Here is a 13,580-nt window from a genome sequence, read left to right on the forward strand (position 1 = left end):
ACTCCTTCCAGTCTGGTGAGAGATATTCAAACCCACAGCCACACTTTCATTCTTACTCTGGACTGGACTGAATTGGATCCTTTTCCATCATCCTGATCACTTCCATCAAAGAGCTGAATTGTTAAATGTTGCCTTGGATAAAGGGGAAAAAAACATTTCTAGGATTTCATGGACTATTTGAAGTACTTCTCTGTATATATTGTTGTAAATATTCATTAATAACTTTCACTAATTTTGCACTATTCGGTTGACTGTGTGTTTTTACAAATTACCACTCCCTCCTGCAGTCGAGCAGGAATTTTCTGATCTGACCTCATTAATTAACTCATAATTCATTCTAATATCCATATAAGTAATATCTTACATAAAGAAAAAAAAATTCAGGCTGCTGCACCCTCCATCATTCAAACCTTTCCTTTCCAAGAAACAGAAGTAGATTTCTAAGATTAACATTTTATTTTCTAATGATATTTTAGTTAAGTGCAATGCAATCTTTGTAGGAACATGTTTTAAGACAATGTTTTTGCATATTTTTATCAAATTAGAGGAACATCTTTCTTAGACATAATGAGCACATGAACAGCTTTGGCAAGTAATTAGGTGCAAAAATGGAAAGACTTTCTTTACTCTCTTTTCTCCATTTCTTCACTCCTGCAACGAGAAGAAAATAAGCACAAACACATTTCAGCAAAACCATAACACATTTTCAAGTAGCTTACAGTTAGAAATTATAACCAAAATGCTTTAGTTGTTAGGTCTAGATTCATGCTTTTTCACATAGGACCAGGTTGGTGTGCACAGCTTTCACTCCATAATAAAATAATCATTATCAGGTTATCTTTAACTGCTAAGTGAAAACCTGTTTGATGATCTGAAACATTAATAAAAAAAATCACCACAAAATCTGGAAGGGAGAAACATTTTTTGTGAGTGTTTGAAATGTTTTGGAAAGAAAATGAAAGTGAAAGAAAGTGATCATTTTTACACTCACTGAGAAAACTTTTAAGATTTTGAGAAACGTTCAGTGATTGGTTCAGGGGGCGCAGCCTTCACTTCTCCCTGTTCCCCTCTCATTTCTGCAAGGGCCACGTCTTCTGGAATAACTGAGACACCGAGATCACACAAGAGTTTCAGTAATAATCCTCAAGTTTCGTTCGAATTATGGTATAAGGACTGTACCTGGTGAGTCCCCATGAGAACGGACGGACATCAACTCAACCCTGACAACAACAACAACAAGGAGCAGCAACAGAACCTGGGCTTTCATTTTCTCTGAGAGGACACGGACAATCAGTGAGACCCAACTGGTTTATGATAATCAAAAACAGAAGATTGAAATGAAAGCTCACCTGAAGTGCAGCGCATTAGCTGGAAGTTGTCAGCAGATCTGATTGTGATGGGCTCTCCGAGGTTTTGGAGTTTACACGTACTGGACAAACAGGTATGAAAATGGGCGCGTCTCTAAACTATTTTAAGAATGTCACCCGCACCTTAGCAGGTGAGACTGAATTGTTCATAAGACTTTCTCGTCATTGTACTTTTCTAGAAGCTGCAACCAAGTGTAAGTAGGTAAAATAGGTTAATCCATTTTACCTACTTACACTTCTGTCACCAAATTAAGGCTTTAGCAAAAGTGTACTTCAAAAAATCTGGTTAATAGTTAGAGATATTAGTACACCATCCAATCATAATTTATGACAGGTTATGAATATGAATATGAAAATAGGGGGAGAGGTCAGGGGAGTGAGGGAGGGGTTTCACACCTCTTCACACACCTCTCATTGTCTGTACTGTGTCTGAAAGACACCTACTCTTCTTCAGTCTAATCAACTTGCATCTAATCAAGTTGTGTCCTCTATTCTCTCTGTGTCTGAAAGACACCTACTGTTGGGAACTGGGATTTTGGCTCTTTGTGGGGATTTTCTGTTTGTCTGCTGCTTCCCTCGTCATTCACTAGATCAGTGGTTCCCAAAGATTTTCTGGGCCCCCCTATGGATTAAAATAACCCCCCCCCCCCAAAAAAAAGATTAAAAAAACCCAACTGGGCACACATCGTTCAACCAGACATAAACCTATACACATATTTTGTTTTCAAACTCCACTGAAGTTTATTTCACACTTCAGGTTGCAACAAAACAAACTACAAAACTATCTTTACAGTGAAACACTTTTATTTTTGTTTAATTTTTCATTCATCCATACCCCCTGCAGTGGTATTGCCCCCCCTGAGGGCCCCCACACTTTGGGAACCATTGCAGTAGATGGTGCCTAGAGGCTGCACTACTTGGAGGGCTTGCCTGCTGATTGGTGTCAGCGAACCTGTGTTCAATCACCTCATCATCTAGGAGTATATGAGGAGTGGGCTGCCAGCACTTCAGCGCCTGAGTGTTTGCCAGTTACGGTACTCTGCGCCCCTCTGAGGTAGCTTTCTGTGTTTTCTCTGAGATTATTTCAAGTAATATATTCCTGTTGCCTCTCCCTCAGGTGTTTCCTTGTGACGCCTTGGATTTAACCACTGTGTAGCCCGAGTTCTTAGCTTTCTGGTTTACCTTCGTGACGCCGTGGATTTTACCCACTGGTTGCCCGATTCCCTCTCCACCTCTACTGAAGTGGAATGAAGAATTGATAGTTAATTAGTGATCATACTATGGAAATGACAAGATCTGAACAAACAAGAAAGTTGACTACCCTAAGGGATTTCGCACATTGGATAATGACTTTCTTTAGCAGACTAAATTTAACCTTACCAAATTTTTGCCTTAGAGCAAACAGGTACTACATTCAAAGCATGATGAAGACCAGCAAGCAAAACATTCACTGAGTGGATGTAGTAGAATATCGGAGTACAGGAGTACAGCATAGAAGATGTGACTGAGTCAAGACATTGTCCACAAGTTCAGACTAGCAAATTGTTAGCTAAGCAGGAAAATATGTTGTATTTACTTAAATTTATGCAAACCAATTGTCTCAAAAGATTCAATTACTGCAACATATTAAAGACACGTGAAGTTAAATTGTATGGTTTAAGTATTGCAATCCTAAAATTTAATTATATCGTTCAATTTTGTTTTTGAATGCCTTTTTAAAATGTATTTAGTTGTACATAAGTTATATAGCAAAGAATATCTTGACATTAAAAGACATGTGAATAAGCTATTTGGTCAAGACTTTTCCATGGAAAACAATATTTTAAACTCATCCAAAATAGTATTCTCAGCAAAATTTCTTTTTTTTCTGCCTACAACAGCAGGAATATATTTATTACATACAGTAAAGATACATCATGTCATTATTTGACATAGTTGTACTGTTCAAAACCTTTTGGTCTGCTTGAGTAGAAATGGCATAGTGTTAAAATGCTAAACTACAGACAAACATCAGTTGTTCCTGTTAATCTGGGGGCTGCAGAGGAAGAGAGCAGCAGATCCAGTAGTGATTGATGATTAGGATTTGTGTTCAGTGTGATATTATCTACCAACAATAATGTAGCTTATTAGTATGGTGTTACATAAAACCCTAAAGATAAAATGTACTCTTCCAACTGTTGTGACTTATAAAGCAACAGTGTTACTGGTTGCAGTCCGTGTTATTCTTTCTTGTTAAAACTTTGACATAATAAAAGCTGGAGGATGGTTTTGTTTCTGATTGTGTCTTAATGTGACTTTTATTACAAGATTTTATGGAGCTTCAGTTGTGTCCAGTAATTTGGATCAAGCTCTATCTTGGTAGAATTATATTTCTACATGTCAATTTATTTACTGTCATTTCAATCTGGAGAGACTAACATAGAGAAGAAAATAGCAGTTAAAAAGATTTAATGGTACAATTTCTTTGGCGCTCGGACCCTGCAGAAGACCCTGAGCCGAGGATCGCCGTGAGCAGGCGGTCTACTTGGCGAGCTCGGGATAGTCTTCCCCCCGGGACTGAAACTGGTGGTGGAGCGGAGCTTGGAGAGGGAGAGCACAAGGGATCATGGAGGACGTCCCTCATGGTGAAGGTGGAGATGGGGAGGAGGTGGATCGAAGCACGGCTGACGAGCAGGAAGACCCAGGGTAGCTTGAACTTTTGAAGGTATCTTTGGACGACGATTGGCTGGAGCGGCGTGAAGCTCCGGTCCGGATTGGCTGCGGTCGGGCGTAGTGATTAGATGATGTGGTGAAGCCGGTCAAGTCTCCCAGTTTGAATTTTTGCCAAGGCCCCATTTGTAATAAAGTGATGCCAACACCACGGATTCAGCAGTGATGGATCATCTTAAAGATGGGAAGGGTAAATTTTGTGCTGATTCTCAGTAACTGAATGATTAACTTAATGACTTTTTTCCATTTTACAGTTCAGTCAGTGAGGTTATTCATTTTGTGGTGGTCCTAGTCTCAGAAAGAAAGTAAAAAAGAAAGAATGCAGCAAATGTAAATGTTGGTTCCACAGGCTTCCCCTGAAAATATGGATAAAATTGATCATTACAGAGTAAAAGTCATTTGAAGAGGGGGAAACATATAAACAAGTGAAGTGATGCAATCTGCATTTTTAACTCGAATAACGTTTTTTTACTGACTTAAATAATACATTTAAATTACTGTACTATTTGATAAGGAGAATGGAAATGACTTTTTTTGTAAATTGCCTTGATATTGTAAATTGTAAATTGAATTAAGGAAGGTGACTGGACTTAAGAGAAATGATGCAATGTTTTATGGGTTGATGAAAGCAAGGATTGTTTTTTTTTTGTAGCATCAAAAGTTAATTTTTGAGGCAAAACTAAGAAATTGTACAATTTATTCCAGTAATTTTCCATATATCGTAGGCCGCTTTCTGAACAGGTAAAGGTCATCAGTTGCAATTATATGAAACTGTTCTCAGAAACTGTGGTCTTACAACTAAGTAGCGATTAAGGTTTTATTTATGAAGCAATTTTCAAAGACATAAGTCACAATATCCTGTAAAACATAATTCACATTAAACAAAATCTAAAAGAATCACCATAAAGTCATGACAAAAAACATGGGAAAACAAGATTTCAGTTTGGTTATTTTTCTTGTTTTTTTTTCAGCTTGAAATCCTTTGTAATCCTTTATGTTCTGAATGAAATCAATACTCCTTAAACAATTTGATACTCTTGGTAATTGAGCTAGGTAGATTTTAAGGAAACAATAAAAACCTCCTCATAAAATGTTTAGATACAAGACCTTTAACATCCCACTGATGGAAAGTAAACAGAGGAGGGTGGAAAATGACGGTAAGTCCAACATCATGTCCTTATTCACAACTCATACTAGAATATAACTACATTACCATCATGGTGAAATAATTGTATGCATTTTCCTGCAACATAGTATTGACATAACAAGTCACAAATTATGCAAGGATTCTAGCTATAAAGCTCTCATTGTTCCTTATTGCAGCAGAGCTGGAGAAGCTTTGAAGTGAAGATTTTGTTTTGCCTATTATGTTGACAGTCTTCTGCAGCACTTTTATCTAAATAATTAAAGTGATATTCCTCAAATAAAAGTACCACAATTTAGATTTACAGGAAAGCTACATTTTCAACAATTATATAGTTTTAGAATAATTTTAAAAAATGTAGGTATAATTATTGTATTTTACCTGCTTCATGTTGTTTTTTTGGATCATTTTTTTCATAGCTTGATGTAGTAGTAGTATCATGTGGTATGATAGTGACAGAGTGCAGCATCAGTGTTTGCAATAAGTTTTGCATCTTCTACTTTTATTTGAGGAAGGTTAGGATAAAAGTGATATTACTATTAATGGTCACAACTGAAGCTCCATAAAATCGATGCTTTTGTGTCTAGAGGCAATCTAATCATTCAGTTCACAATTGAAGTTTTATTATCAGGATTCTGCAAATTAAATATTTTCTTAGTGTAACCGGGTTCTGCTTCACTCCACTGTACCAGGCCGGTCCAAGTAACTACTCGACTGCGTTGTGTAGTTTTTTAAATGAAGACAAGGAGTTTCTGGGTGATCAGGCAGTTTATTTCCTGAATGAGAACATATTGGGGTTCGAATCAGTGCAAAGGCTCAGCTTCACTCAGCACACTACAACAGAGCTTTTAACTTAGCACATGAAGTGTTTTATAATATTAACAAAACTAAAAGTACAAAAATTGGAGTCAGGCACATATCTAGTAAATATTCATTACACACTATTTGTCTAAGTTAATAAAAATGATATTTTATTATGTTGCTAACACTTTTCTACTGTGTGCTGAAGAATGCAACTCACCTCTAGTGCAGCTTTCACAGACTGGCACCGAGTACAGAGACCAGCAACATATAACCACCCACACAGAGAGGGGGCGCTATTTCCCCATTGCACTGATACAAGTGGGATTCTACAACCTAAACCTAAACACTGTTACATTAGTATATTTCAATCATTCCTTTCATACAGTTTAGGTTCCCTGAAAAGGAGAAATTAGCTGTTAGAAAAAATATTAATATTTTTGATTACTTTGAGTATGATGATATTTTACTTAATCTGACTGATATGATCTTTTTTAGTGCATACGGATGATTTGCATTGATCATTTCTAAGCTATAGTAATGGAACCCTTATGAGCAACTAGAAGTCTATTGTATTTGTTAGAGAACATTAGTGAACAGATAGCATCATTAGAACCAAGGAACAAAAGTTGTAGATAATTTTAAAGGTAACAAAACAATTCACCATAATGTGAGCAACTCTTGGAGCATGGTTGTGTAGTGTAAAAAAACTTTCAACTTTGGAGAAAATTGAATTTACTCTAAGAATAAAAAATCTTAGAGTTTGAAATTTAATTGAACCAACCTTAATTATTTTGGAGACAGTATGAAGCAGCGGGTAGATCAGTGTTGATTCAACAGCAGTAAAAAGACTGAATGAAAGTAGCATTCACAATGATGCGAGGACAAATTCTGGAAAGGGAGTATTCCACATCCAGTAAAACTGCAAGAAGTAACTCTGGTTTTATATTTTAGGGTACATCTAAAGTTAGACTCTGATGTTTGATTCTTAAGTTTAAAGTTAAATCTAAAATTACAATAAAAAAATACCCAGAGAGAATTGAAGTAACTCTGCAACTAAAACCTTGTTTTTTAGGCTGAGTACAAACAAGAGAGAGTTAAGGAGGTAACTCGATTAGAGCCAGGAAGAATAGTAGGTGTCTTTCAGACACAGTACAAAGAATGGGGGGAGAGGATGCAACTCGAATAGACCCCTAAAGAACAGTAGGTGTTTTTTCAGACACTGTATGTAGACACAGAGAGAATAGAGGATGCAACTTGATTAGAGCCAGGAAGAGTAGGAGACAGGTGTCTTTCAGACACAGTGAGACACAATGAGAGCTGTGTGAAGAGGTGTGGAATTCATTAGCATATAAACCCTCCCTAACCCCCTTCCCCATTTTCATATTCATATTCATAACCTGTCATAAATTATGATTGAAGGATGACCCTAATATCTCTATAGTTAATGTCTTTGAAGATGGCAGCAGGACCAATGATGTTGGACCTGAAGGGGAGCATCTCCGAACTGTTCCCAAAGACACAGAGTTACCCTGGAACCAAAGAGCTGAGCTCAACAACTGAAACAGCCCTGTGCCAAACCTCACACTGGCCACAGTGTAGTCCATTCAGCGTCAGCTGCTGAAACCACTGGATAACGCCAGTCTGGGAGGGAGCCCATACCTTTGGGTCTGGTTGGTATGGTTTCCCACACCACTGACCCTCTTTTCCAGGCGGATGGTTCTGGGTTCTTGGCACAGATGCTAGGAGTTTCACTGAATTAACCCCTCACATCCTAATCTTGTCCAGATTTTAATTACTCATTGATATTCCTGTGTGTTCCTGTGCATTTTCCCCAATGAGCAGCCACTCAAATTTATTAAGAATTTATTTACATTTTTCTACAAAAGAAAATCTTTACCAAAATCATTACAACACTTCCTATGAAACAACATTTTACTATTGTAGTAGTTGAAGAAAATAAAAGATGAAAATAAATGCAACATGAAGACATTTACAAACCATTTACTTACATAGAATCCAGCAGTAAATTAGAGCTCTCTTGAGAAAATAATCGTGTGAGAAAAAAACATTTTCTCTAGTTGGTTTAAGAAATATATGCAATACTGACTGGCTTTATATTTTCAATCTAACTTAAACAGTCACACAAACAGCAGCATACGTACAGTAGATTAAGGAGGTTGAGCTCCCTGATTCAGCTCTACTGCCCCCTCTGGTGATTGGTGGTGTAATTCGATTGTTTGAACTGTAAATATGATGTATATTGGTTGCTGAATTCATTAAACAGAGAAATTTGTAATCATTACTGATAAAGAAGTAAGTAATTTTTTTTGCTTTAGTCATCATAACTAAACTGAGAGAAGTAAAATGTGATTGTACCGGATCTGTTGAATTGGCATGAATAAGTTAAACAGTTAATCTGAAAGAGTTCAAATAAATTAAAACTAGAGAACAGTATTAGGGCAAAGAAAATGAATTATGACTTTTTTCTCTCAGAATCCTGACTTCAATATCAGAATCCTGACTTTTATGGACATGGAAACTTGGGAGCGGCCAGCTTCTCAATGGGCTCTTTTCACCTGCCGCGCTGACGTCACAACCGCATGTGCAAATGCGGCTCTCTTTTTTCCGCTTTGAGTTACCATGACAGCTAGAAAAGACAAAGTCTTATTTCAGATGCAAATAAAACAATACTATGAACATTGCTGTCTTCCTAATACAATGGGCTTTTAAGTTTTCATGGATTTCCAAGCGAACCTGAATTAAGAAGACGGTGGCTTGTAGTAAATATTCGTCGCTACCAGTTAAAGCTAACGCTGCACAGCAAAGTTTACAGCCTTCACTTCACTCTGGATCAACTTCTTCAGCCTAAAGAAGAAGGTAAAGGAGCCTCATGTGTTATTTCCATGGAATCACTTCTGTATTCAGCCTGAAAGAGAGTTTATGGGAATGAGAGAGCAGACCAGAGCCAGACAGCCGAGCTACTGATCCGCCTGTACACACTGCTGTAAACACCGTCCTGCTTCACAAGAAACATGCAAAACTAATAAAGTGAAATAACACGGAGACCTTAAGGAACACGGACATATTTTTCTAAAAGCAACAACTCTGAACCTGAACAGTCAGCTGAACTAGAACTCCGACACCAGAGCTGCTCTACTGTTAAGCTATGGGCTTGTTGTTCCTCAGGCTTCAGAAGCAAAAAGCCTGAACCGTAAAATCCCCGTTACTTGGTATACTTGAAAACAAGGTAAAAACATTGTCCGTTAATGAATGATGAAAAATGTTTAGATACTTAAATAGCACATTTTTACAAGAAAAATGTCTAGCATAAGCTAAAGCTAATGTTAGCCACAAAGTTTAAAGAAAGTAAAACAAACCTTCCTATCTGTGTATAACGAGGCGAACATCTTAAAACCTTTCTCCAGCTTACTTGTTGGAGCTTTGGATCGATGTTCATCATTAATTGTTACCTTGGACAAGCCCTGCAAATACTGAGTGTAAAGAGCCTTTTTCAATAGATCGGAAAAGATTGAGCCGCTTTTCCCCGAACGCGGAAGCTGAGGTGCAAAGAGCCCATTATGAAAAAACAAGAAACAAAAACAGAATTCAGAAAACAAAAGTCTGAATTTGTTTTTGTTTTGTGGCCCTAATCATCTTCTGTACAAAAATGTCCTGGGAAGTTAGGTGTATTTTTTTTCTTAGTAGTTTAGCTTGATTTTCTTCCCCACAAAACACTTTTAAAAAGAATTAGTTGAATAAAATTAAAACAGCACTAATCAACCAGCTCACAAGGTGGGAGGAAGCCTTCACACCTTTACACATTAAATGTCAACGAAAATTTTCCAAGTGAAAACATGAAGGCTAAACACACAAAGAAAACTATTTTAAAAGTTACAAACATTTATAAAGTTAAGAAAGCGCCGTCCTGCTTCAATAAGTGATGAAATGAGTCTACAGGTCAGTGTCTCCAGGAAAATTAGTTTTTTACTCCACACTCTGCTACACACAAACACTGTCTCTTTCTTTTTGTACATGTACAAAGGAATATTTTAACAATAAAAATGGATTTAATCTGACAAATGGCTGAGAATCAAAATATTTAAAGTCCCAAATTTTTAGAGTGCAACAAGAAAACTTCTTGTACTTGCCACAGAATAAAAGAAATGTTAAAATTCTTTTGAAACTGAGCATATTTATTAGAATATTCCTCTTTTACCTTTGTCAACTCTTTTTATTTTTCTTCATCAGATTCTATTTAAAGTATTGGATAGTGACAACCTTATATTTCCTTTCTGCTGCACACTGAGTCTGGGCTGTGGTTTTGATCCTCACTGGCTACACCCTACAAAATGCTAAAAAACTGTAAAAAAAAAAAAATAAAATAGAAGGATAAAATGTACTAATTGTTTCTTGCTCTTTTTTTAACCTGAATTCTGATCCAAGTGCTAATTATTTTTATAACTCAAGTTTAACTTTTTTTTTTATTTATAGCAAAAGCATTTCTGGTGTATTAAAAAGTAATTTTTAATTTGGCTGATTGGCAGAATGATCCAGAGGTGAGTTTAACCACTATTTTCTTTTTAATCTTGTTCTGATCAGAAATGAAGAATTACTATTGAAATGTGTTTCATATTTGGAGCCTTTGATGATTTTTCCACACTTTTACAGATTATAAACTCATACATCAAAGAGTTAGATTTAGTATTTCATGTGATGATTGTGAAGGTAGAGCACACTTGTTTCTCAATTTTTCTGTATTGAATTGAGTGCTAGCAGTCCATAGCTTCTCGAAGCTAGCTTTGTTGGGTATATGACTATCAGCTTTGCTCATGTTTTACTATATTTCTATGAAAAGTAACTCAGGCTAAGTCAGACCAGATGAGGCTAACTCTGAACATCAACTATCAATAGATTCTGTTCAATAGATTCTCAATTGGACCTTGATTTGAACTTTAACTAGGCCCTTTTAGCACATGAATATATACTCTAAGCTAGTGGTTCTCAAATGGGGGTACGCGTACCCCTGGGGGTACGCGGAGGTACTGCAGGGGGTACGTGAAACTTTTCAAAATATCTTTAAAAAATCAGTAGGCTCCTCATAATAAGTCTTGAGAAAAATTATTTTGTAAAAAGTTCGATAAAATATAAATGTGTGTTTATGCACTGAATTATTATTTATGTATATATTTAATTTTGTACCATTACAAAGACCAATATAAATTACCAGTGTTTTGCATATTTCAGTTTTGACTGGTTTTATACCTTCCTGGTGGTCACCGTCTTCTGTTTTTCTTTTTTGTTTAACCATGCAATGTTTGCAATATGGATGTATTTGTCAGGTTCACTGATATAAGTTGTTTGGCTTTAATAAATCAGACAGTGATTTTACAGCACTGTACCTCTTTTTTATTCCAAAAATGTTTTGCCCGTGTCAGGGGGTACTTGACTAAAAATATATTTTTAAGGGGGTACATCACTGAAAAAAGTTTGAGAACCACTGCTCTAAGCTATTCAATTTAACAAATTAATAGCTTATGTCTTAAGGCTAAATACATAAGCACACCACACTTTTCAGATTTGTATAAGACTAAAAACCCACCTGAATGAGTTGTTTTTGAATTGTAATGAATTAAATATTGACCAACATATTTTATGTGTATGATTTTGGTGAAAACATAATGTCTGTTCAGTTGTTGACAGTTTTCTTTAGAACTTTGTAATTTTGTTTCTTGCTGCCGAAATGTGCTTTACAAATAAACTGATTGATTGATTATAAAACTCCAACCCGTAATTTCAGTTGTGCTTCACAGCTGTTTCCTTCATGGAGCAGAACTCTATTTGTGGAGCAGCAGTGAGCAGTGAGTCTACAGGTTAGTGTGTTAAAGTCTTGTTGCATCAGTCCAGCCTCAGGGAGGGAAGGCTCCAAGCTACATGTTGTTGCTTGGCTCCAGTTCTAGCACGATATTAAAACCAGAGCCCTTTATCGGAAGAATTATGACAAAACAGATGGAGCTGAGTCTCTCCACACTTTCAGGCTGGAATTAATTAGCATTAAAAATAATTTCAGACCATCATCATTCTGCTGTGCTGAAAGCTTTAATAACCTCCACAGAAAGAATGGCGATTTATTAGTTCTCCCCTCATGTCCAGGTAGACTACTGGTTAGTTCAGCCTATTTTACTACAAAGCCACGCAGGAAGTTAGCAGGTTTTAATATGGTTGGTATGGCTCACTGACCAGGTCAGCCATTTTGAAGCTAAATCTTTAGTTGCAAACTAAAATATTTAGTTTGTAACTAAATATTTAGCTTCAAAATTACAAACTAAATATTTAGCTACAAACTCAATATTTAGTTAAGAATCTAAATATTTACTTAGCAAGTTAGCAAGCCAAATACTTAGTGTGGACTTAAATATTTAGCTAGTTTACTAAATATTTAATTAGGAGCTAAATGTGTATTCTCTTAAGCTAAATATTTAATTCTCAATTAAAATAATAGTGTACAACACTTTGGTCATCTGTGTTGTTTTTATAGTGCTTTATAATTAAAGCTGGAATGGATTGGAATATTTAGCTTATATTTAGTTATTGCTGTTAATTTTTGACTGTGTATTTTAATAAATGACACCCCATAACTAATATATGGGTAAATATTTACTTTGTTAGTGAATGTGATTGTATGAGGGATGAGCAGAGAAAGGGGGCTCATCCAGGACTCCATCATGACAGAACTGCCATTGGTGAACAGCACTCTGCTCTAATGTCTAGACTCCTGTGTTGGTTTTGAACATAATACATAATATTAGAGCAAATTTAAAGAAATCTGAGACCATCTCAACTAGATGGTAGACAAACACCATCTATAATAACCATCTATAATAACAATAATAACCTTAAAAATATAAAGAAAAAACAGAGCTGTGTACCTTAACAGGTTGTTGTTCAGCGAAGCATCATTTCGGATGAACCACCTGTTTATTACAAAAAGATTTCCTCTTGCTTTAAAATGGCTATAGTGTCTTAGCAACTGTATGGAAGATATTCAGACATTGTTGCTTTCTACTGCTTGGTGCCCAGCTGCTTACTAAGTGTTAGCTTAAATAACCAGGAGACAGCTGAGAGCTCAGCTGAGTAAACCAAATTAATGGTCTTAGGAGATGTGGTTGGCTGGGAGTTGCTGGGAGTTTGCATCATAGTCCCTGTCTGAGTGTTTGTTAAGGTTACATGGCATGAGAGGTAGGGGCTGTCCCTGCTCTCCCAGCACCGCATCATAAGGAGGCGCTGCCTCCATTGGGAAGGAAATACATGTAATGTGTTGCTGCTCCTGCTCATGTAGTCCCAGGGAACAGTGGGAGGAAGCGGAGGAGGACGATGAGGACCAGGCAGTGCTGGCGGACGTCTCTCCACAGTACTGTGAAGCATCTGGTGGACCCGAGTGTGGAGGCTGCTCCTCTGGGCCTGCCGGGCACCAGCACGGGTCCAGCAGGGAGTATGGGGGCGGGTCATCAGTCGGTATGTAGATCTGAGTCAAATCTGGTCCCACACACTCATCGTAG

General features: G+C 36.8%; 1 protein-coding gene and 2 long non-coding RNA genes across 5 annotated transcripts in view; 1 reads left to right on the forward strand and 2 right to left on the reverse strand.

The window, feature by feature from the left end:
• Positions 1–437: 437 nt before the first annotated feature.
• Positions 438–1,474, reverse strand: LOC116713738 (uncharacterized). The gene is made up of 4 exons (XR_004337908.1): positions 1,350–1,474; positions 1,180–1,272; positions 992–1,103; positions 438–651 (listed from the first exon to the last, which is right to left on the reverse strand). It is a non-coding gene; the product is annotated as an uncharacterized LOC116713738 (long non-coding RNA).
• LOC116713739 (uncharacterized) lies at positions 1,330–3,645 on the forward strand. The gene is made up of 3 exons (XR_004337909.1): positions 1,330–1,441; positions 2,212–2,401; positions 2,485–3,645. It is a non-coding gene; the product is annotated as an uncharacterized LOC116713739 (long non-coding RNA).
• Positions 3,646–9,874: 6,229 nt separating this feature from the next.
• The window catches only part of bean1 (brain expressed, associated with NEDD4, 1), a 61,504-nt gene continuing 57,798 nt past the window's right edge, over positions 9,875–13,580 (reverse strand). For 2 of the 3 annotated variants that reach the window (XM_032553673.1, XM_032553671.1), the window contains one exon: positions 9,875–13,580. In XM_032553673.1, the coding sequence (XP_032409564.1) occupies positions 13,175–13,580 (406 nt within the window). In that variant the 3' untranslated portion in view covers positions 9,875–13,174. The other variant, XM_032553672.1, reaches the window with a different exon arrangement.

The sequence above is a fragment of the Xiphophorus hellerii genome, chromosome 22, assembly GCF_003331165.1.
Source record: "Xiphophorus hellerii strain 12219 chromosome 22, Xiphophorus_hellerii-4.1, whole genome shotgun sequence".
In the NCBI taxonomy this organism is placed as follows: domain Eukaryota; kingdom Metazoa; phylum Chordata; class Actinopteri; order Cyprinodontiformes; family Poeciliidae; genus Xiphophorus; species Xiphophorus hellerii.